This window comes from Phyllostomus discolor, chromosome 1 (genome assembly GCF_004126475.2).
Source record: "Phyllostomus discolor isolate MPI-MPIP mPhyDis1 chromosome 1, mPhyDis1.pri.v3, whole genome shotgun sequence".
In the NCBI taxonomy this organism is placed as follows: Eukaryota; Metazoa; Chordata; class Mammalia; order Chiroptera; family Phyllostomidae; genus Phyllostomus; species Phyllostomus discolor.
The window spans coordinates 168,597,704-168,622,237 of NC_040903.2; the positions used below are offsets into that span (position 1 = coordinate 168,597,704).

A 24,534-nucleotide genomic window follows, 5' to 3' on the forward strand; every position below is an offset into this window, starting at 1 on the left:
AGCCAGCAGACAGAAAAAACTCTCCCCACTGCAAACCCACCTCGGCTTAGAGATTCAGGATAAGCATAGCTTCCTTCCCTTCACAAGGAGGGCTTCCAGAAATAAGCTCACCTACAGGTGCTGTGGAGGATCAAATGTCGAAATATCATCATAATCATCATCATTATCGTCACTCTTTTTTACAACTGTATCCACAGCCTGAAGGTCCCCACTTTAATGTGGTCATATTGACAGTGACTCTAGTTCCCCCTGCACACAAAATGTCATCTGTACTCATCAAATGTACAACTTTTTGTCTGAAGGAAAGTGAATCCATGTACTCATGTTCTCTTTATTTTTTTCTGCCTGCTAAGGCAGATAAGCCTTTATAAACTTGATGAAAAAGGTCTGGAAGTGATATAACATCGGACCAAAGCTCTAGAGTTCAGATAAGCCTGGATTTGAATTCTAGTTCTACCATTTACTAACATGTATCCTTAAGAAAGTTACTTTAGTTCTGTGCCTCAGTTTCCTCACCAGTTAACTGGAGTGGTACCCATCTCAGTGGGTTCTTATAAAGATCAAGGGCATGTAAGGCCCCTGTGATAGCATCTGGCAAGTGTTCAGTGAATGTTGTTGTTACTAGCAAAGCCAGCTGGGACTGTTAGTGACTTTCCAGAACAAACTCTCTGATCTTGTGACTAGAGGAGAATTGGGAGGCTGATTTGTCTAGCCTTGGTTTAGGTTGGGATAACAGAAGTGCTGCTACATCTGTGTGTGAGAGAAATACATTGTTTATGCAGAAGAACTACAGAGAATCCACTCAGACAGTGTGATCACCTCAAAGTAAACTGAGTCCCTTATCTCAGTGGCAGGCACAGCCCAGTAGCCATGGGACATTTCTCTAAAGAGACATCTCTTTCTCATTCTAAGATTGTTTTATATCCTCCAAACATGAACTGATAAATGACTAGATACAGATTTAAACCTTATAAGTATATTGTATATTGACTTTTCTTAAAGTATATTGAACATAACAGTTCAGATCAATCTCTTAGAGGTTATTGCTTTATAGATAGAGAAAACTCAGTACAGAGATGATGGCTAGATGACAGATCAATAGATGATAGATAGATAGATAGATAGCAAAAATTATACACTTGAGTACAAATTTCTTTCTATTCAATGTATCACAAAGCTAAACATCCTAAACAATATCTAATAATGCCATGTAGATTATTAGTCCTCCCTTCCTCCCCACTCAATTTCTTTCTCTCTTTCTCCCCCCCCCCCCCACACACACACATTCAACACAGACACACAGACACACAAGACTCTATGTTCTCACATACAGATCTCTTCCTAGAAGACTAAGTTCTGCCCAGGATTTTCATCATAGTAACTCTCCCTGATCTGCTCTCTAACATTCCAAATGATCTTATTTTCCTTGCAGGTGGCCACATCAACCCAGCTGTGTCTTTTGCAATGTGTCTCTTTGGACGGATGAAATGGTTCAAATTGCCGTTTTACGTGGGAGCCCAGTTCCTGGGAGGGTTTGTAGGTGCCGCAGTCCTCTTTGGTATTTACTATGGTGAGTAAGAGCCCCGAGTCCAGAGGTTAGGGAGAGCTGGGCATAATTTGAACAGCAGAATTACTTGAAATAGGTGCAATAAGGCAAGAATAGGAAACAGTCTACAATAGACAAGCAATTCTAAGAGTTCTAAGTTCTAAATAATTGGGCCAACATTATTATTAGAGGAAATTCATGAAGCCTCTTAATGAAAATGGTCACAACTTAAGAGGTAGAGCAGAAATTAAAGGAAGCATATATTTAGGCCCAACCAGTGCTATACTGTGAACTTGCACAAAGTAAGGAGCTGTGTGACTTAAATAAGTCACCTGGTCCTACCGGTCCCAGTTTCCTCTCTGGAAAAATGAGGGGATTGTACTGTGGTAGGAGAGACCTGGGACCGGCACAGGCTCTGTGGGGACTGCTGTCTCCCTTCCTCCAAAGGCAACTTCACTATACATGACACCCTCAAGTTGTGAACTGCTAATAGAATTATGAACTCTGCCTAGAGTAGGTACAAATTCTACATTGGCTTTTGGTCTAGCTCAAAAATTCCAACAACTCTCCAAAAGATTATTTCCAGAGTCCACTGATTAAGGATTTGACTCAAGTTTAGAGTGAACCATTGAGGGCAGCCAGTGCTTTCTATCCTTGACCTGCCATCCTGTGACTTCTCTGGTCATATCTGAACCCACCATACTATAAAGTGAAGAAGGCAAACAATATGGATCTTCCAAAGTAAACCTGAGTGTTTACTACCATTGGTTAACACAAGACCAGGCATAGGTCTCCCTCACCCCTTCCCAGAGAACATAACGTGCAGAGCTCTGTCTTCCACAGATGGACTTATGTCCTTTGCTGGTGGGAAACTACTCATCGTGGGAGAAAATGCAACAGCACACATTTTTGCAACATACCCAGCTCCTTATCTGTCTCTGGTGAATGCATTTGCAGACCAAGTAAGTGTACAGTCAACAGAGAGCTGACTTTGGTGAAAAGATGGGATTTAATAAGGAGATTGCATGGGAGAACTATAGGCTTATCAGAAAAGAAAGGCTGTGTTTCCAAAGTCACAGGTCACTAGGCATCACCCAAGCTTTGTCGGCAAAGAGTTTTCTGCTCCCTCATTAATATATATACTGTTCATACCAGTTGAGGTCCAGAAAATAGTGGATGACTGGACATTTCAACCTCTGTAACTACAAGTAGAGTTTGTTTCACTATTATGTCTCTTTTGTGTGTGTGATCTAAATGTGGAGACACAGGAAAAGATACTTCAATCTCAATTCAAAGATTGTGAAGTGAGGAAGTTGAGCCTTAGGTTATCACAGACCCTCTCTGTCTCTTCATGTGAATAGGTTTATTCAAATTCTCAAGGCAGCTAGAAATAATCAAAGTTTCTCTGCCTCATTAACATTTGAACAAGCTGCATCCAAGAACCTGTGGTGTAGCCAATAGCACAATTATTCTGGTCAGTTTGTGGCAGGACCAACATTGTTAGCTTGACAGACTCTTCCTCCCTTACTGTATCCTAGGAAGGCTGCTTGCCAGCTTGGTCAGGACAGGGAAGGAAGGGAAGGAGGAAAGGAAGAAGGAAATCTCCAGCAATTCTAAGTCTTTTTCTTGTGTATAGGACTTACACAAGTGAAAGTGCACATGTGGATAAAATGGAGTTTTCAGTTTGCTGACTACGCCTTCCTCCATTCAGTGGGTGAAAAATCTGTTAAAATCTAAGTTCTCATGGCTTCCACCCTGTTCCTTTACACTGTGACCAGTAAACCAAGCAGGCAACAAATGCTTACTGCACACTCACTATGTGATCAGCCCTGTGCCTGGAGCTTAAAGGACACAGGGCTGTGACTTGAAAGGAAATGTAAGTTGTAAAGATCCAGGACTTGGAGCCTAAGTGCCCAGATTAAAATAATTGTTCTGCCAACTCCCTATGCAATGTCAGAAAATGACTGAACTTTTTTGGTCTCAGGTTGTTCATTTGTAAAATGGGGCTAATATTAGCCCTTATACGGTTACTAATGAGGCTAGAATGAATGATATGAAGAAAATGCATTGTCAGCAGCATCTGCCCAAGGAATTTAGAATCTTGTTGAAGAACAAAATGGTCACATAAGAACAAAAGAAACAATGCAAAACCTCCCCCCCCCCACCCCGAGAGTAAGCTGGCCCCAGGACATTTTTAGGTCACTTTATCTCAAGATGACTCAATTGTTTTGCTCCAAATATTGTTCAAGCATATTCTATAATTTAATTAACAATCATTCTGTTACCTTATAAATAATTACTGGTGCCTACTGAAGCAGGTACAGCCCCATGCTGTTCCTTATTCAAGGGGTACAGGGCCAAGACTCTGACAAGCAACAGATGGATCACTCCTTGTAGGGTGACGATAGCGAGGATAGAAGTCAAGTCAGAATGCAACCAGAGCCCACAGGCGGAAGTTTCTACTCTGCCTGGGAGAGTGGGATAGGTTTTCCAGAGAAGAGAGCTCCTGGGAGAACATGTCTTTTTTAATGCAAATTCTTGTAATATTATTCATTCAGAAAGCAGGTGAAACAATGAAAAGCTTAAACTCTAAAATCAGTTGCCTGGTTGTCATCCTGATTCTTTTGCTTATAAGCTCTGGCACTAGGGCAAGTCTTTTAACCTCATTCTACCCAAATTTTCTCATGTGTAAACTGAGAATAATAATAGGACTTATCTCATAGGTTATTCTGAAGTTCTAACAAGATAAAGCATGTTAAGCACCTGGCCCAGAATAAGTGTTCAGCAAATAGTTGTCCAAGTATTAGCTGTTAAAGTAAAACAATAGTTTGGAAACTTTAGAAAACAAAGTGAGGAAAAACAAGCTAAAAGCCTCCACTTCAGAATATCTGTTATCATTTTTCTTGTATATTCTCTTAGAAGTTTTCTTTTATGCATGTTTGTAAAATATAATGCACATACGACTTTTTAATTTAATATCAGAAGCATTTTTAAATGTTACCCCTTAGCTTTTATATTTATTGTTTTTTTTTAAGATTTTATTTATTTATTTATTGAGAGAGGAGAAGGGGGGAGAAAGGGAGGGAGAGAAACATTGGTGTGGGAAACATTGATTGGTTGCCTCTCATACGCGCCTGGCCCAGGATAGAACCTGCAACCCAGGCATGTGCCCTGAGTGGGAATCAAACCAGTGACCTTTCGCTTTGCTAAATGATGCCCAGCCAGCTGAGTCACACCAGTCAGGGCTATTTTTTTAACAGTTTATTGAGATACAAATTCACATATCATTACAGTTGACCCATTTAAAGTGTACTATTAATGGCTTTTAGTAATTTACAGAATTGTGCAACTATCACTATAATATATTTTAGAATATTTTTGTAACTGCAAAAAGAAACCTGTTACCAGTTAGCTGTAACCCTTGACTTTATTCCACCCCATAGCACTAGGCAACCACTAATCTATTTTCTGTGTCTGTAGATTTGCATATTCTGGACATTTCGTGTAAAGGGAATCATACAATATGTGATCTTTTGTAACAGACTTCTTTCATTTAGCATTATAGTTTTTTATTTTTATTTTTATTTTAAGTATATTTTATTGATTATGCTATTACAGTTGTCCCCATTTTTCCCTTTTTGCCCCCTTCTGCCAGGTACCCCCCCTTCCCTCCAACAATCCCCTCTCTTAGTTTGTGTCCGTGGGTCATGCATATAAGTTCTTTGGCTTCTTCATTTCCTATACTATTCTTAACCTCTCCCTGTCTGCTTTGTACCTACCAATTATGCTTCTTAGTCCCTATACCTTTCCCCTATTCTCCCCCTTCCCCCTCCCCACTGATAACCCACCAAATGATCTCCACATCTATGATTCTGTTCCTGTTCTCGTTGTTTGCTTAGTTTGTTTTTGTTTTCATATTTTAGATTCAGTTGTTGATAGTTGTGAGTTTGTTGTCGTTTTAATGTTCATAGTTTTGATCTTTTTTAATGTTTATTTATTGATTGATTTTTAGAGAGAGAGGAAGGAAGAGAGAGAGAAACATTGACATGTGGTTCCACTTATTTTTGCATTCATTGGTTAATTCTTGTATGTGCCCTGACCAGGGATCAAACCCACACCTTGGCATGTCAGTATGATGCTCTAACGAACTGAACTACCTGGCCAGGGCCTGATCTTAGAAAAGTCCCTTTAACATTTCATATAATAATGGCTTGGTGATGATGAACCCCTTTAGCTTGCTCTTATTTGGGAAGCACTTTATCAGCCTTTCAATTCTAAATGATAGCTTTGCTGGATAGAGTAATCTTGGATGTAGGTCCTTGTTTTTCATCACTTTGACTATTCCAGTCTGCAAAGTTTCTTTTGGGAAATCAGCTGATAATCTTATGAGAACTCCTTTGTAGGTAACTCTCTGCTTTTTCATCTTGCTACTTTTAAGATTCTCTCTTATCTTTAACCTTTGGCATTTTAATTATGACATGTCTTGGTGTGGTCCTCTTTGGGCCCAACTTGTTTGGGACTTTCTATGCTTCCTGGACTTGTATGTCTATTTCCTTCACCAAATTAGAGAAGTTTTCTTTCATTATTTTTCAAATGAGTTTTCAATTTCTTGCTCTTCCTCTTCTCCTTCTGACATCCCTATGATTTAGATGTTGGCTCTTTTGTTGATGTCCCGGAGTCTTCTTATTCTCTCCTCTTTTTTTTTTAATGTTTGTTTCTTCATTCTGTTCTGATTGACTGTTTATTTCTTCCTTATGTTCCAAATTTTTTATTTGAAACCTGGCTTCCTTCCCTTCACTTCACTGTTAGTGAAGTGAACTTCACTAACTTCACTGTTAGTTCTCTGTGAATTTTTCTTTATTTCACTTAGTGTAGCCTTCATTTCTTCCCTTATGCTTTTGCCATACTCAGTGAGTTCTCTGAGCATCCTTATCATCAGTGTTTTGAACTCTGCATCTGATAGGTTAGCTATCTGTTTTATTTCATTCTTTTTCTGAAGTTTTGTTCTATTCTTTCATTTAAGTCATATTTCTTTGTCTTCTCAATTTGGCAGCCTCCCTGTGTTTGTTTCTGTGTATTAGGTAGAGCTGCTTTGACTCCCTATCTTAGCACACCTGTTAAGTTGTATGGGGCAGAATCTTAGGTATTCACCAGCGCTGGGTACCTGTTTCACTGCTTTGTGGCTCTGTATGTGGGGGAGGGGTCGGAGAGAGGACAATGCCACTGTCTGGTTAGTGGAAGCTTGCTTGGCACTCACCCCATTGCCAGTCACTTCACCCTCTTCCCATATGTGACTGGCACCCCTCCAGTTGCTGCCCCAGTGGTGTTTCCCAGAGTGGGAGGGTTTGTGTATATTCTAGAACTGTGCAGCCACTTTAAACAGACTGTCCTGAAAAATTGGCAGTTTCTTCTGTCACCCCAACCCCCATTGGTTTTTACAGCCAGAAGTTATGGGACTTCATTTTCCCAGTGCTGGAACCCTGGGCTGCATGGTGTGCCATGAGGCTGGGATTGTTTGCTCCCCAAGTGTCCTTCTGGGTTTTTATTTGTCACACGTGAATGTGGGACTGCCCATCTCATGGGCCCAGCCATCACAGCCTCACCACTGCCACACCGTGTCCTTTCCATCTCCACCCCTCCTACCCATCTAGATGAATATGGCTTCTGTAAATCCTTGGTTGTGGACTTCTATACAGTTTAACTTTCTGGCAGTTCTGGGCATTTTTTTTTTTTTGCATTTAGTTGTGATCCTTCTTATGATTGTGTGAGAAGGTGAAGCATGTCTACCCATGCCTCTATCTTGCCCGGAAGTGGCTCTAGGGCTATTCGTTTTAGTGACTATATAGTAGACTATAAAATGGGCACTAATTTCCCTGTCGATGTGTACTTAGATGGCTTCCAGTTTTTCAATACTATAAGTACAGTTGACCTTTGAACAACATCAGAGTGAGGGGTGCCCACCCCCATGCAATCAAAACCCAGAATATAAATTTTGACCCTCTCAAAACTTAGCTACTACAGTCTACTTTTGGCTGGAAGCTTTACCAGGAACATAAATAGTTGGTTAACACATATTTTGTATGTTGTATGTATTATATGTTCTTACAATAAAGTAAACTAGAGAAAGTGTTATTGAGGAAACAGTATTTATTGGAAAAAAATTGCAGTTGAAAACCCATGTTATTTAAGGGTCAACTGTAATGGTTAATGAACACATCTATTCTACGATTATTCTGTATTTTAGATTATTTTCATGGCATGGTTGTCAAATACCCAATGAAGTCAAACTGAATAATTTTTAAAATACATATTGCTAAATTCCTGCTGAGTTTCTTTTCAGAAGTGTGGTGCATGTTTAGCTCTGCTGGGAAAGCCTGAGAGAACTGCTGTCATTTTTCTAACTTTTGGTATTGTTTGCATTTCTTTTCATTATAAATCAGTTTCCCTGCTAACTTGTTTCTTAATTCTGCTTTTCTTTTATGAATTTTCTGTTCATTTCCTTTACCCATCTACCTCTTGATAGCTCACATCATTGGTCTTGCCAACTTGAAGGAGCCTCTTTGTTCATTTTCCAGCCTGCAGTTTGTCTTTCTGTTTAGCTGGGCAATAGTTTAGCAGGAGAGTGTAGTGAAGATAACATTCTCTAGAACCTCACCCTCTGGGTCCACACATGACTGCCACTAAGTGTGTGGCCTTGGGCAGGGAACTGATTTGTACACAAAAATATTAGCACCCACACCTAAGAGTGCTATGATAAAGTGAGTGTCTGGTACAGTGTGCTCACCCAGTGTATGTTAGTTATTACTAGGTTTGTTTTTAACAGGAAGGAGTGAATTTTGAGGTGGGAGAGTGGACAGACTATAAGCTAAATCCTTGGTGCTTTTTCTCCTTCCACAGGTACTGGCCACCATGTTTCTCCTCATGGTTGTCTTTGCCATCTTTGACTCCAGAAACTTGGGAGCCCCTAAAGGCTTAGAACCCATTGTCATTGGCCTCCTGATTATTGTCCTTTCTTCCTCTTTGGGGCTGAACAGTGGCTGTGCCATGAATCCAGCTCGAGACCTGAGTCCCAGATTGTTCACTGCTTTGGCTGGATGGGGCTTTGAGGTCTTCACGTAAGTAGCAATGGGTAGGGGCAGAGGGGAGAGAAAGATTCAGGCTGTACTTTATCAGGGAAGGCTGTGCTTTGAATTGGGATCCCAGAGAGTATGATTGCAGAGGTAGAGATCAAGTGCATACTCTGATCATGAATATGGAATGTTTTACTGGTGATTTGTGGTAACATGGGGCTCTGTGTGTGTGAGAGACAGAGAGAGACAGAGAGACAGAGAGACAGAGAGAAAGAATTCCAAAGAGACAGTCCTGCCCTATAAATAATTGATATATGGTTAAAGGTGAATATTTCGATTGTATAACTTGTCTACAGATTCACTTTCTGACAAAATTGGACTAGAATTTACATGTTTAATACTACTTCAGGGCTCTTTCTAGTGACCCATGCTAGCTATGTTTTTTTGATTGATTGATTGATTCATTCATTCATTCAGCAGATCTTCACTGAACACTATCTATGCTGTGGTCATTGAGCTAGGCAAGGAAATTTGAAATTAGCTAAGTCAGTAGCCATGAGCAATGTAATGAGTGGTCTGGCAACCCCTTAGACAAAGTTCCAAGGAATGACTAGCTCTGCCTGGGGAAGTTCAGAAGGGCACCAATGAAGAAAGAGCTGACTTGGGTCTTTAGGTATGAGTAAAAAATTCCTGTCAGAGATAAAAGACAGCCTGTGCACAGGAAATGGCAAGACCTTGTGCTTTCAACCTCAGAATGTGCTGAGGAACTATGCCAACAGTTAGTGCCAAGCTGCCAGGACAAACTTTGCCCATTAATTCCTTCCTACTCTCCCCACTTAAAGTCACAGTGACTCATCCCACCCATTCACCACATCTCTCTACAAGAAAGGAACTTCCTTTGGTTCCTCAGAAAAGAGGGCTGTAACATGGAGAAAGAGAAGTAGGAAAAACACTTGACAACAAATTTTCATTTAATGTTTGCTATGAGAACAAAGGATTTGAGTGTCCCTAAATGCTGGCCTGCACAAATAGTCATACCCACATGATGACCTTATTTAAGTGAGAGTTTGTCTGGCCTTCACAAGTATGAGGATCAAGCCATTAGAATAACTGACACCATTCACCATTCACATCACCACCACAGATAGTGTTGAGACCTGCTAGAGTATCAGCATCATGAAGACAGAGACCTTGACAGCGTTTTCATGGCTGTATCCATGAAAATAGGGCCTGGCACACAGAGTTCAATAGAAGTTACTGACAAAGAAATGAATATACGCTGTGTTCCATACATGTCCGAGGAGATGAGGGTTATGAGGAGAATCAAGCAACATTCCTATCTTTAAGAAACAAGAAATACAATGAATTTTCTAAAACAGTGATTTTTGGACCAGAGGCATTTTGCCCCCAGGGACATTTGGCAGTGTCTGGAGACATTGCTGGTTATCACAGCTGGGAAGGCTGGGGGCAGCAGTTGTTACTGGCATCTAGTGGGTAGAGGTTAGCATATTGGGAAACTGCTAAGCACCCTACAATACCCAGGACAGACCCCCACAACAAAGCATTACTTGGCCAAAAATATCAGGAGTGCCACTTAAGGAGCTCTGTTCCAGAATAATCACCACTAGGACACAAGAAGGTTGAATAAAATGTCTTCAGCTGAAAACGATCCTTTGTGTGCTTCCAGTAGAGATTCAGAATGTAAGTCCTAAAGATCTCCTTATTCCCAGAGTCCATAATTAGCCCATGAGTTTCTTTTAATCCCATGTTCCTGATATTGATTCAGGAGACCACTACCCCCACCACCAAGTCACTTCTGCTAGCTTCACACAGGGCCCTAGAACTAAGATGCCCCAAGGTGATCTAGCCTCCCTTTGAGCCCTGCTTGGTAATTCACCAAAGCTCTACAAGTGATGGTGGTTCTAGAATAGGCAGAGATCTTGCCTGTTCTCTCTCAGCTTTACTAAGTATGTGGTAGGAGACCATATCTGTGGAAGAACACTGAATCACTAAATGCCAAACTCTGAATTCCATGTGCCTTTTTAGCATCAGGGTCTTTTCCCTTCATGCATTCACTTATTCATCCATGCAGCTACCAGATCTCTTATTCAAGGCCCTGTGCTTTTAAAGATGGTTAAGAACCAATCGCTGCCCTTTGTGCTGTTGTTATGTTCTATTTCAGAGGGGCTAGCATAGGCTCCTCCACGAGGTTGAAGCTGACAAGTGCCACGAAAGAGATTTGACTAATTGCCTCCAGGAGTTGAGAAGGTTTGCAGCTCCAAATTTAGAAATTGTGGGGGTTACACATGAGCATTTTGTGGTACCTAGACATTTTAAATGGGGTATTTCCAAGGATATTTCAGCTGGAGAGGATCCTGTATACAAACGCTGAATATTAAAATAACAAGTGATCCAGTCTAGCCGGAAAGGGTGCATGGAGGTCAGTAATGGCAAGTATTGACAGACCATAGAGGTCCTAAACTCCCAGAATGAAAATGTGGGGGTTTTGCTTCTCCCCATTCTATACATTGCAGGAAACGACAAAGATTTAGGGCAGAAGTTTGACATGCTTAGAACTTTAATTTAGCAAAATTAATCTGACATAATAATATAAAAATGAATTTAAAAGAAGAGAGTAGAAGGAGCAGAAACCAGTTAAGAAAAAGTGAAGCTTGCTGGTAATCCTCAACCAAGAAATTCTCAAGAAAACCTTTGAGAGACAGCAGCACTCCAATGTGTCCCTACAATGTCCAGTCCTTTCAAGGTTCCACAGCAAAGGCAAGCACCTCAGCAGATGTCCAAGCTTGGACCCTCACCCTCGGCTAAAGCCCAGGATGCTTCTTCTCAGACCCTCATGGGCCCCTGTATGGCAAGCAGTGAGGCTGACCGGGAAGTGAGTCACCAGAAGGCCCAACAAGAGCCAGTGTCAACAGACCCTGGCTGAGTTTTGCTTTTCCCGTAAACATTAGGATGTTTCCTATTCGGGTTCTCTCCATGAATTCACATGAAGATATTAACAACTTAATGGATGAAGGGTTTCGGGGCAATTTTAATTTTTCAAAACTTTATCTGAAGGAATGAATGAATCCCATGATGGCACTTTAAGCAATTAGCACAGACATTTTTCCGGCAAAATCATAGCATACAAATGACCCTGTGTACATGTAAGATGTAACCAGTCAGGGAGCCCCATCTGAGCCCCTCCACTTATGACCTGTGACCCTGACACAAGCCGTTCAGCTCTGATAGGAGGAGAGTCCATCCAGGGAAAGGAGAACATGTGGCTTGGGAGATATCTTGGACATAATCTGTGGAGGATACCAGCCAGCAGTATCCATCTCAGTGCAGATGTTCGTCGAAACATGCTAAGAACATACACAGAGACAACCAGGTCCTGTGGGGGAATGGGAACAGAAGGGCCACTCCTCACGTGGGGAGCGCCTTTCTGTTCCTATTCCCCCACAATAATCTGTCAAGTGACAGTGAGAGATCCCCTATGAAATAGTGATGAAAGTAAGGGAATGAAAGACCTCTTAGTTCTTTAAAACCCCTATACCTCTCACAGAAAGTTCCATCTGGATTTGGGGACACCGTAAAGGGTGCTGTGGGAACAGCAGTGCCCTGTCCTCTCTCCCATGCAGTAAGAGTGACACCTTGTGGTGGCTATGCTGAATCTCAGTGCTGTTCCCATGAGCCAGCATTGATGGTCTGAGGTTTATAATCTAAGAGTGCTTGGATGATCCAATGGAAGAGACCACTGTGCCAATGGAAGCATGAATCTCAGAGAGGGGGTGACTTGCCCAAAGACCTCCTAGACAATCCTGAGATTAGAACTCAGTCTCATGAATCCTAGGACTGGCCTCTTGTTTGTGCTTATTTCCTTTATTATCCTTTATCATCAAAATCTGATGCAAAGCAAAAGACCCTATGTGTAGCTATTAAGTACAATGATACCATGTTATTAAGAACAGCCCTGAATCCTTCCCTTTACCAGAACACTATGAAACCCCCCACGTGTATCAGCGTGTTCCTCCTGCTTCCCCTGCCCTCCTCCACATTGTCCTGAATTATTTTTTGTTCATCATTGCCCCACTTTTAAAAAGTCTTATCTCAAATGTTTGTATCTAATGCAGTATATTACATAGTTGTGCTTGCTTATGAGCATTCATGGTCCTTTCTACTGAGTTATGTAAATGGACTTCCTATCTCCCAAAGACAGGATGACAATTCACAAAAACAGCTTTCTCATAGAACCATACCTTTAATATGACGTACTGATGTTGAAGATGTCTGGAGGGGACAGGGAATCACAGCACAATAGCCTCATCAGAAAATAACTTTAAGCTGTGTCCTCAAAAAATATGGCTGCCCTCATACACCTGTGATGCCCAGGCATCTCCCTCCATCTTCCCAGTCATAATCCTCAGAACTCGTTATTTCAGGATGACAGAAAGTAGACTCCTGAATAACTACCCTGCACTTTTGCTACATGCCCTCTATGATGACCATATTCAGGGATGATATTTCCTGAAAGGGAAAATAAATGGGACAAAGTCTCTCATTAAGCACTCATAAAACAATGGAGTGCACCATCTGAAATAGGTGTATTGGAAAACCCAGGCTGCCAGGCTGCAGTGAGTGAGTGCCCTGACTGTTGCATGCAAAGGGACCTGTAGCGTGAGAAAGGTGCGCTGGTTGGCGAATCACAAGCAGTAATAGCAGGAGAAAGCCCAAGTGACGTGTTACTAATTCCTTGTTTGATTTCAGAGTTGGAAATAACTTCTGGTGGGTTCCTGTAGTGGGCCCTTTGGTTGGTGCCGTCATTGGAGGCCTCATCTATGTTTTTATCATTGAAATCCACCATCCAGACCCTGACCCAGACTTGGAGGCAGAACAATCTGAAGACATACCAGAGAAACATGAACTTAGTGTGATAATGTAGCAGCGTGCTCAGTTCTAGGTTCACAGTTGGCTGAGCTGACGTTCTCTTCAGGAAAGATGACATCCAAGTGTCTATGTTTTCCTAAGACTGGGGCGGATCTGCCCAATGTTCTCTGCTAGCCATTCGGGACACCTAATTGGAAAAGCATCTGAATGAAGTTTTGAGAACACTGACCTCTTCTCTACCAGCCCTCCTCCCCAGAATAACACGAACTGACTCCTGAAACACTCTTCTCTCCACCCTGTTTATTTCATTCTTTCATGCGAAGTTTTGTTATTGGGTGAGCACTAATAACTTGGAACTTTGACCATGGACTTATTTGGATAGTCTCAGCTGCATTATCTGTATAAAACAGTATCACCAAATGCTTCATTTTCAAATCCACAAAGGTTACATTCTGAATATCAGCCAAAACTAAATTGAAAGATAGAACAGTGGTTTCAGCTCACATATCCATGAACTGGGGAACTAAAGGGTTAACTCCCTAGTTTTGCTGTGCTACTATTATTGTATAAATACTGATATTCTCCAAACCTGGAGATGTAAGAAGCAGTAGAATGCAGCTGGAAAGCATAGGAGAAGGACATTGTGGCATTCAGAAACCTCAGGAGACAAGATAAATTTGGGAAACCAAATGGAATTTTTAAATGGAAACCATTTATCAGAATAATCCCTTGCTCTTTGCATTTTTAGAGGGCACCAATTAATTTCCTGATCTTTAGTATGTAATAACCTAAAATACAATCATAACCCTCAGTCATGAAAAATACATCACTCTGTATTTTTAGCTCAAATGTCTTTCCCTAATTGCCCACTTGAGGACAGACATTTGACAAGTGAAGTCAATGACTGCACTCATCCATTCTTCTGTACGTGCCCTAGAAGCCAAAAACAGAAAGCCATTGGCTCCCAGTCTAGTGCAACCTTCAGAATAGAAGGTCCCTGGAAATAACATGCCTCTTGGCCTTCACAGTAAACAAAGCATTTTCACATGTATTATCTAATTGAATCCTCATAGGGACTGTCTGAGCTTTGTACACGTCTTTTGGATAAGAATTCAAAATGTCAGGGAAGCTAAGTGGAACCGCCTAGGTCAGGTGGAAAGTGGAGCACCTTCTCCTGTATCCTACACGGTTCAGAAGATCAGTCCCTGGCTGAGAATCTCAGCCAGCCCTTATGGCCAGCCAGAAGGAGCAGTATTGACAGCTGCCAGGATGTGTACACCTTCTGGACGAAATTCTCCATCCTGAGATAAAAGACCTTGATTGTCTGGTTTTATTCCTGCTGTTCTGAAGCATTAACAAAGGAAAGAGGTAACGATTTGATCGTGTATTTCATCTGCTGAAAAACATTTATCAGAAGACCTCCTTTCCTGGTCCACCATTATTATTCAGTCTCGATTTCCCCTCCCTGCCAGTCCCAAACACTACATTCAGGAAATTTCCCCTGGGTTAGGTTCTTCCCTTATAAATCCTCTAATTGATGTTCTTTGGTCAAAAGCGTCTCTGAGTTACAAACACCAGAGAAACTGCTCTATATCAAGTGTTGCATCTTTAGTCAAACTGTTAAAAAGCCCAGAATTCCCAGAGGGACCCAGTTTTTCAGTTACTCTGTGATGATAGCAGAATCACAAAAAGCAGAAGTAAAATACCCCCTGTGGCCTGTGTTCTGTAATCCGCTGACATGTGGAATTTTTTTCTTGCTCCAAAACTACTTGGATATTTCCTATTTGAAATAAAATTGGATTTTTTGATTGAGTTTTTATAAATATTAAGACTGCTAAGTACACTTAGTTCATATATTTGTCTAGCCTATCTCCAAATTAGATCTTCTGAGGAGCTTTTGAAAATGCTAATGCCCAGCTGGTCATTTTAATGTCTCAGGGAATTCTAATGGGCAGCCATGGTTAAGCACACTGGCTTGGTGAATCACATGGCTCTAAGGTTTCTCTGAGAACCAAATCTAGTGGTGGCCAGGTCGTCCTGGCAAGTTTCTCAGTCTTGGGAGCCTCACAGACTAGAGAGCGGTGGTTCCCACTGTTCCCTTCCCACTCCCACCTACCACTCCTGTAAGGGGACATTTTGTCATGTCCGGAGACGTTTTTGGCTGTCACGACTTTGGAAGGGGTGTTACTGGCATCTGCTGGGTAGAGGTCAGGAAGGCAGCTAAACATCCTACAATGCACAAGGCATCGCCCTCCCCCCAACAAAGAATTATTCAGCCCTAAATGTCTATAGCATGGAGGTTGAGAGACCCTGGAATAGAGAAAAGACAAAGAGAGGAGTAAGAGAAAATGTTGAAATCCTGTTCCCTAATTCAAGTTCTGCCAAAAACAGAGATGCCATGCAAGTCAGGAACAGACCCTAGGGGTGGATTATAATTATTAGAGGATGAGACAACCCAAAATTTGAGTTTTCAGGTTGGATTGTGAAATCGGTGATCCACACAGGTGTTCATTATACACTACTCGGTGATTAATGACTCGGATTATGAAGAGGAAATGTACATTTATAAAAATCAGCCTCAGGATGGTTTTTTTAAATGGAAAAAAGTCCTCTGATTCCAGGTGCTCACACTCCAGTCCTCCCCTCCCCCAGCCCCAACAAGTGGGTTAACCTGAGTCGAGTTCTTATCCAAGAGAATGTCTGTGAGGTTGAGTGATTTGTTCAGAAGTCAGATAGAAACAACTAACCTACTTGTTAAAAGGATCCTTTGGGAGCTAAAATTGTAACATGCTCCCTTTCTCTTCCTTGTCAATCCTAAAACTTAATAGAAACACTTATTTTTATGCCAAAATAGAATGTATGATTTTCCAACCAGTTGAGATCACAGGGCATATCTAAGGTTGAAGGACTTTTCTAACCAGTAAGAGCCACAGTTAATATTCAGCTATTGAACAGGGTAAGTGGGGTAAAAAGTCACATTTAAAATCTGATCCTTAAGATATAAATTATTATTTCCTTTATGGCTTTCACACACACACCTGTCTTATTTAAAGGTATGTCAGTGCTCAAAAATGTCATCATGGAAAAAGAATTACCACTTCCAGTTTTAAAGAATCGTTTTATGTTTTATTGAGCCACAGAACCTGTTGTTCCAATAAAAACATGTGGTAACCCACAAGAAAACCTCCAGAACTGCTGTAAATAGAGAATGGGTGAGGAAGCGAATGGGAGTTTCATTCTGCGTGATATAATCTTACACCCCACCCTGCCCAAACCCAACACAGCCCCGGAGATGTCTCCGCAAAGAAAGTGTGTGTGTGTGTGTGTGTGTGTGTGTGTGTGTGTCAGTGGCAGAGGGGAGGGGGCTGGGTGAGATGCAATGCGATCTTCAGAACACAATTTCACAGCTTGAAAACCATTGGTAAAATACTTGGAACAAGCTGTTGAACATTTTTTTATTAAAGTTTCAAGGGTAGAAACTACCAAAAGCTATGTGAGTTCAAACTGACATAATTTTCTGGGCTTCCCAATAAATGAATTTGATAGTTTAAACAGAATTACTCAACACACCAAACATCACCCACAAAGAGATGCCATATATCAATTCTCAAACTGGGCCTTTAGAGTCTCTGAAATAACACGTTTATTAATCACAGGACATGGAGAGAAGAAATGATAGTCCTGGTCAGACTTACTGTGTTGACTCTCTAGTCTGTACTAATAAATAGCTAAATAGATAGGTGGGTAGACAGATAGGTAGAGAGATCTGTCTACCTATCCCAAGTTCTGGGATTGCTCGATCAACAGACAGATGATCAAGCAATCCACCAAGCCTTATCCAAGGAAAGGGAGTAGCTCTTACCCAAGGGAAGCTGTCTCTGGACTAAGGAAGGGAGAACCCCCTTATAAACTGAATATGAATAAATGAGCTGAATTAGCTCACAGGATCCATGGAACAATGTGTAGACTCTATCCAGCACAATTTGATTCTATCTCCTTCCAGGGCTACATTATGTCTTTTGGGGGCTTTAGGCACTTTTGTTTTGGGGGGGACCTTCCCCAGCACCCACCCCCACACACACAAATTATAAACTATATTTTATGACTGTACTGGTGATAAGTTCTGTTATATTATTTTTTCATATCATCTTAGAAAAGATTAAAACATTTTTGTGGGCTACTGAAAATATAATGAGCTGTAAGCTTTGTGCAGAATGAAAAAGTTGGCCCTCCTGCTTCTTCCCTCTAGCACGCCCCCTGGTGTCTGGAGCCCAGCCATACAGTGGCCAGTTTCTTCAAGGCCCTCAACTCCCCGTGCCTGTAGGGTCTCAGCCGATAAGGCCCAGGGAAGACTGAAACCGGAGGTGGGAGTGAAGACAGAAAAGAGCTCTGGGAGTCCTGGAGGTTGTGGGGAATATTCCAGAGGCCCGGCTCAAGGCCTTGGGGATCCTCCATATCTTGGCCCCTCCCTCCTTGTGAAGTACCTAGTAGGAAAGGGGATTTCCTGGCCTCCTGAGAAGAAAGCAAGGGGGTCCTGGGCCCTGGACACCATAAACAACAGAGACCCTGTGCTACATTACTAACACATAATTCTTGTGGAGTGTGTCACAGTGTACAAAGCACTTTCACATCTAGTATCTGATAACATGCTCAGAGGAGCCCAGCAAGTAGATTATTATCCCCATTTAGACATGAGAAAACTGAGGCTTAGAGGCCTGAATGATCTGCACCAAGTTCCAGAGTGAACAGTGGCAGAGGTAGAAGGTAAATCACATTCCTAAGTGGAGTGGACAATGGTCCTAGTTTGCCCCGGACTCAAGGATTTTCTGAGATGTTTGAAGTCCGTGCTGAAGCTGGGAAAAGTCAGTCACCCTACCGCCTGAGTTAAGACCTACACACTTCCCACCACTGTGCCCATAAATCCACGAAGTAGAGAAGAGTAGAATGGGAGTTCAATAATATAATGTTCTCTTCACCCAGCCGCAACAGTCGCCAATGCATGGCCAGTACTGTTTCCTCTCTACCCCCACCTCTGTCTCACTACTTCCCTGGGAGTATCTTGTGAAGCAAATCCCAGACGTGATATCATTGTATTCAGGGAAATTTAATATGTGTATCTAAAAGATAAGAATTCTTTAAAAATATTAATATCACACAAAAATAATGATCAATAATTTCTTGGTGTCATGCACATTATATGCAGTCACAGTGTATGTTTCCGGTGAGACTGCCCTTTCACTCTGGCAGATAACAGCGTGGACTCTGTGACCATGGCAGACGGGTGGTTCATGCTGAAATCCGATCCCTCAGGGGGACATCAGGGTTTAGTAGCACTTGTTTACCTGTGTTCTGCACTTTTGTGTCAGAGTACTCTACAAGGTTTTTGCAAAATATTTTCATTTTTACACAAAAAGGAAAATGCATTTGCCTACTGTAACTAAAAGTAGCCATCTGGCAGGAGTGAAATTATGTTTAGGTGGGGAGGAATTCTTGAATTTACTTGAAATTGTGGAAAAGATTGTTAGTATCTATTGTTATATCAAAAATGCATACTACACAAAATACATTTTAAAAGCTAAAATGCACTGTGAATAGAACTCCACATTTTTAACAGCCATGCATTGCCGTGTGAGACACTATGGCTCACTGAAGTAAGTGACAACCTGAAAATGTCTAAGCTACTATAAGCTTTAGTACTGGTGTTTGTTTGCTACTTCCTATTACACGTCTTTACCCAAGGACTTCAGACTTTTGGAAATAAAAGCAAATAAAAAGTGGCACAATAAGTCTCAACCTTTGTCTAAAGGAAATCGCCTCTACTGAAAGGGGGTTTCAATGGCCCTCAGCAGGCCAATCTCTGGTGATATTCTCAGAATAAGATTCTCATCTAGTAGATGACAGAGCAAAAAAGGTCTTCATAGAACAAGGAAAGGGCAGACCTCACACTGTCCATATGGCAGCCTAATCTTAGCCGGGGCCAAGGGTAGGAATAGGTGTTCTGTTCCTGACCCACTGAACAAGACCATGAGGGGAGTCTGCGATCACAGGCTGGAGGCTGTGTGGCTAGTGCTCAAGAGGTCAGGGCTGGAGACAGCCACACTGAACCCTGATTCACTGCTGGATAGCTGAGACCCTCTAATCCTCAGTCTCCTCATCCATGAAATGGGAACAGTACTGGCACGTGCTTTCTGTTGGTTGTTGAAACTATGAAGAAAATGTCCATGGAACATTGAATATGGTGCCGGGAATTGACTTCCCTCTTCATAAGTGTCAGCTCATTCTATCATTATCTCACATTACGTACTCAGCTATATATATCTGCTTTGCTAACATTAAAAAAAACACTGATGAAAATTCTCTGGGGATGTGCATTTGCTGACAATCCAGTATGTGACTCACTTAGATTTGACAATTATCTCTTTTTTTGCCTTTTCTCTTTATTTTTTCTTTTCTCTTTATCTTCATCATCATCATCATCATCAACACCATCATTTGTTATTGTTGTTGTTGACGACGATGATGTTATTTCCAAAGGCAAAACTCTAATGAGGTTGGCATTCATGTGGCCTTTTGGTGGCCTGGTCATGAATTTAAAATTTTTTAATTTTATTCTATTTTTTCCATCACCATTTATCTCACCTATGACCTCTTCCATCTCTACCTCCCCCTCCTGCCCCTAAAGACAACAACGTAGTGAATGACAATTCTCTTAATATACTCAGGTGCAAAGAACCTGCATAGGGCCATGCTTAGTTCGTGGATCACAGTGCCTTGGTTTTGGTGAATCCGTGTGGAATTTCTGACCCACAGAACTGTAAGTTAATAAAAACTTTGTTGTTTGAAGCCACCAGACTGATGATAATTTGTTGCAGAAGCCATAGCAAACTAATAGAGATGATAACCCTCCCAAACACTCCTGGAACAATCTTGAAAAAGAACAAGGTTAGAGGACTTTCACCTCCCAGTTTTAGAACTCAGTAAGAAGTGGCAGTAATGAAGACAGTGTGCATAGGGTAGACATGTAACAGTGGAATAGAACTGAGAGCCCTGAAATGAGCCCTCATATGTGCAGTTGACTGATTTTTAACAAGGGGGTCAAGATAATTCGATTGCCTTTCAATGAATTGCACTGGAACAACTGGATATCCACTTGCATAAGATTGAATTTGGATCCATACCCTAAAACATATACAAAAATTAATTCATAATATATCAAAGATTTAAATGTAAGAGCTAAAGCTATAAAAGTCTTCAAAGAAAACATAGGCACAAGTCTTTATGAACTTTAGGATTAGACAATGGTTTAATCAAAAGCATAATCAACAAAAGAAAAACTAAATTGAACTTCCTGAAAACTAAATTTTGTGTTTGGAAGACACAGTCAAGAAAGTGAAAAGAGTCTACAGAATGGGTGAAAATATTTGCAATTATTTATCTGATAAGGAGTTTGTATCCATAATATAAAAAGAACTATCACAACTCAACAATAAAAGTACGAATAACCCCATTTTAAAATGAGCAAAGGCCTTAAATAGACATTTCCCCAAAGAAGATGTGTAAATGACCATAAGCACATAGAAATATACTCAAAATAATTAGTCTTTAGGAGATGCAAATCAAAACCAAAACAAAATGCTACTTTCCACCTACTTGGATGGCTAAAATTAAAAAAGACATTAACAAACATTGATAAGGATATACAGAAATTAGATCCTTTATATATTGCTGCTGGGAATATAAAATGGTGCAGCTACTTGGGAAAACTCCTAGTAATTAAACAGTTACCGTATGAGGTAGCAATTTCATGCTTAGGTGTGTGTTCAAAAGAATTGAAAACACGTGCCCAAGCAAAAACCTGCACATGAATGCTCATAGCAGCTTTATTCACAATAACCAAAACAACAGCCCAGATGTCCATCATCTGATGAATGGATAAATGAGTGTGGTATCTCCATACAATGGAATATTATTCAGCAGCCAAAAGGAATGAGGTATATTTCTTGAAAACAATTTTCTAGGTGCAAGAAACCAGATACAAAAGGCCACACGGAGTATAATTCCGTTTATGTGAAATGTCCAAAATAGACAAATCTGTAAAGACAGAAAGCAGACTTTCAGGCCCTGGCTGACGGGGCAGGGGGAGAGGAAATGGGGGATGGCTACTAATAGTTCCCAGGTTTCTTTTGGAGGTGCTGAAACTGTTCTGGAATTACATGTACAGCTCTGTGAATGATCTAAAAATCACTGAATTATATACCTTTAAAAGAGCAAATTTTACCGTACATGAATCATTTCTCAATAAAAAAGAACACTATGACCACTTTAAGAGCAATATGGAAGCACTTAGTGACTGACACTAAATATGTGTATCCCTCTGACTCAGAACCTCACTCCTGACTGTGTGCTTCCGATCATCAGAGCCTTAGAGGCATACGCATGGGGACATTCATTGCTGTTTTGACAGCAGGATGTTAAAAACAACCCAAATGTCCATCGCTAGGGAAACTGATCATTGAAATGTGGTGGATACGTACCATCAAACACCATGCAGCAGTTAGTAGCAATGAGCGAGATAAGCATCCCACACTATAAATAGATCTTATAAACAGTATAGAAACAGTGTCGATTTAAAAATGGAAAGTGAGAAACAGAACAAGACCCAGACCAAGTGCCATTTATGTAAATTGAAAATACATAAATACAATATATTCTTCAATAATGCATGAAAATGCAAAAATATAGCATCTTAGAATAGCTACCAGTGGTAGGAGCAGGGGCAGGGAGTAAAAACCCAGGATGAATAAGGAAAATAATAAAATAAAATAGAAGCAAAGGCAAGGACATGCAAATGTTGATAATGTGCTGTGATGGAGAAGTAGAAATAACTCTCCGACCTTGAGGTCCAAGAGAGAAAGAGAAGGGGGAGGGCGGAAAGGAAGTGGGGAAGGGAGGAGAGGAGGGCAGGAAGAAGGTAGCTCAGATGCACTCCAAAATTTTAACAGATTGTCTCCAGGAGGCAGAATTGTGGTGAGGTTTAGTTCTCCATCTCCTTCAAAACAAAATCTTTTAAATATATTTTTTAATTTTGAAAGATTAAAAATGGCAAAAGTCTTAGATGGCTTTTAAGTGACATTTAAGTCCATCTTGATGCTACAGACAGCCAGAAAATTATAACCAGTGTCATTCCCTCAGGGCATTAAAGCAGATTAAAAATGACTGTGTTATGAAATATAACCTAACACCACCTCTCTCCATTCTTGTAGGATCTGTTCTAGCCTTAAATTGACATTTCGAGTACTCAGAGTCACCGGTGACCTTGATCCCACTCAGTTATCATCAAATATTGTCATCCCACAGGAAGAAAGGCATCGAGTAGTTTCTGACTGGCCTTATAATAGGTCATCATCTCTCAGAAAACCCGGAAGTCAGTAAGAGAAAGGTTCTCCAGGATTTAATTCAGGACCAGCTGGAAGAAGCAGATGGGAAGAGCAAGGGTCAGGAACCTTGGAAATTCTCTTGTATCCTAGTACCTTGCCTGGCTCTGTGCTGAAACAGCACAGTATCCCCATTGCTGGGACCACCTATTACTACTTAACAGACTCAACTCGGCCCCAAGATCTGGTACCACCTCTTTTGAAGAGGGATGTAAGAACTCCTGGTATCTTAATATGTTAGGTTTGTGCATGGTTCTACGACTTGGTACCCAGGTCCCTGCCACTATAATTTTTTTGTGCCATTTCTTTTCCCGGTGGCCTAGTTCTCCATGACGGCCACCTGCCTAGTGCTCTCCCGCCTCTCCAAGTCTTGTTCCCACGACTTCTTAATGTTGAATGGTCTCCTACCCCCTTAGCTTCTGACAGAGCTAAATAATGTCTAGATCTCACCCACCTCACTCCCGGTGATGACAGACCAATGCAAAATACAGCAGGAACATAGTCACCCCAGGGGTCTGTGTGATGGCAGCTGGAGTCCCCCAGGGTTGAGCCATGTGAAATTTGCCAGGGTCACAAAAGCTGTAAGTTGGGCATGGGGTAGGGGACACATTTTAATCAATGTTTTGAGCGTGAAGAGCAAAAAAAAGGGATATGCCCACAGCTTTGGGAAGATAGTTAATGCTAACAGAGGGCAGATAGAAAGCAGCGCTGCTTTATTTTTGCTATAGTCTTTGACACAGTGCCGTAAGATTAGGAAGAGGCATGTGTTGTTCAAATGTTCAGAAAAGTGAAAAGAAAGAGGTCAAATATAGAAACTACAGACTGAGTAACAGCTCATCGTTATAGCAGAAGACAATATCAAGAATGAAGCCCAACATGTGCTGAGTTATTACATGCTGGGTGCTTTGCATATAGCATTGCCTCTGAGCTGTCACATCAAACCCATGAAGAAAGCATTACTATTCTGATTTTCCAGGAGAAGAAATTGAAGCTCAGAGAGGTGTGCTGGACTGCCGAGCCTGTGCTCATCCAGTTCTGAAGCAGACCAGCCCTGACTGTGCAGGAAGCGAAGTGGCGTTCACTGGACCCCCTGAGTTCACTGACTGTGCGGGGCAGCCGGTTGTGTGAGATGAAATTTAAACCACTTTATTGGAGCATTTCACCCAGAAAAGCTAGAGACTAAATATTCCTTGACATCAGCAAGGCAGATTCTCTGCAATGTCACTGGGAATCAAAACAAGTAAGGTAAGGTGGCGGACAACAGATTCAACAGATCTGCAGCTGGAATGATCGTTTTCTAAAAGTATTATTCAATCAATAGAGCAAACCTGCCTAGCATTCTGAATTTGCCTGGTACCAATTCAACAATTTTATCAATGATTTGAATAAAATATGTATGGTATGTTCGTCAAATTGCAGGGGACACAAGGGATAATAATTATATTGGATGACAGATTTGAATAGATTGTTTAGCTAGAATGGCCATTTTCTAAAAATGGTTCTCAATGTCTCTGAACCTACTCAGGAGATCTTTAGTGCCCTGCGGCTAAAAGGCTGACTTTGTCTGGTCCTACTCAGCAATTCTCTCAGTGATGTG

The 24,534-nt window shown here is 41.2% G+C and overlaps 1 protein-coding gene across 1 annotated transcript in view; it reads left to right on the forward strand.

The window, feature by feature from the left end:
* AQP9 (aquaporin 9) overlaps positions 1-16,678 on the forward strand; it is a 42,958-nt gene extending 26,280 nt beyond the window's left edge. Inside the window, exons 3-6 of the mRNA XM_028507094.2 lie at positions 1,433-1,570; positions 2,390-2,508; positions 8,444-8,661; positions 13,384-16,678. Of these exons, the coding sequence (XP_028362895.1) occupies positions 1,433-1,570; positions 2,390-2,508; positions 8,444-8,661; positions 13,384-13,558 (650 nt within the window). The 3' untranslated portion in view covers positions 13,559-16,678. The remainder of the gene's footprint in view (positions 1-1,432; positions 1,571-2,389; positions 2,509-8,443; positions 8,662-13,383) is intronic.
* Positions 16,679-24,534: the final 7,856 nt, after the last annotated feature.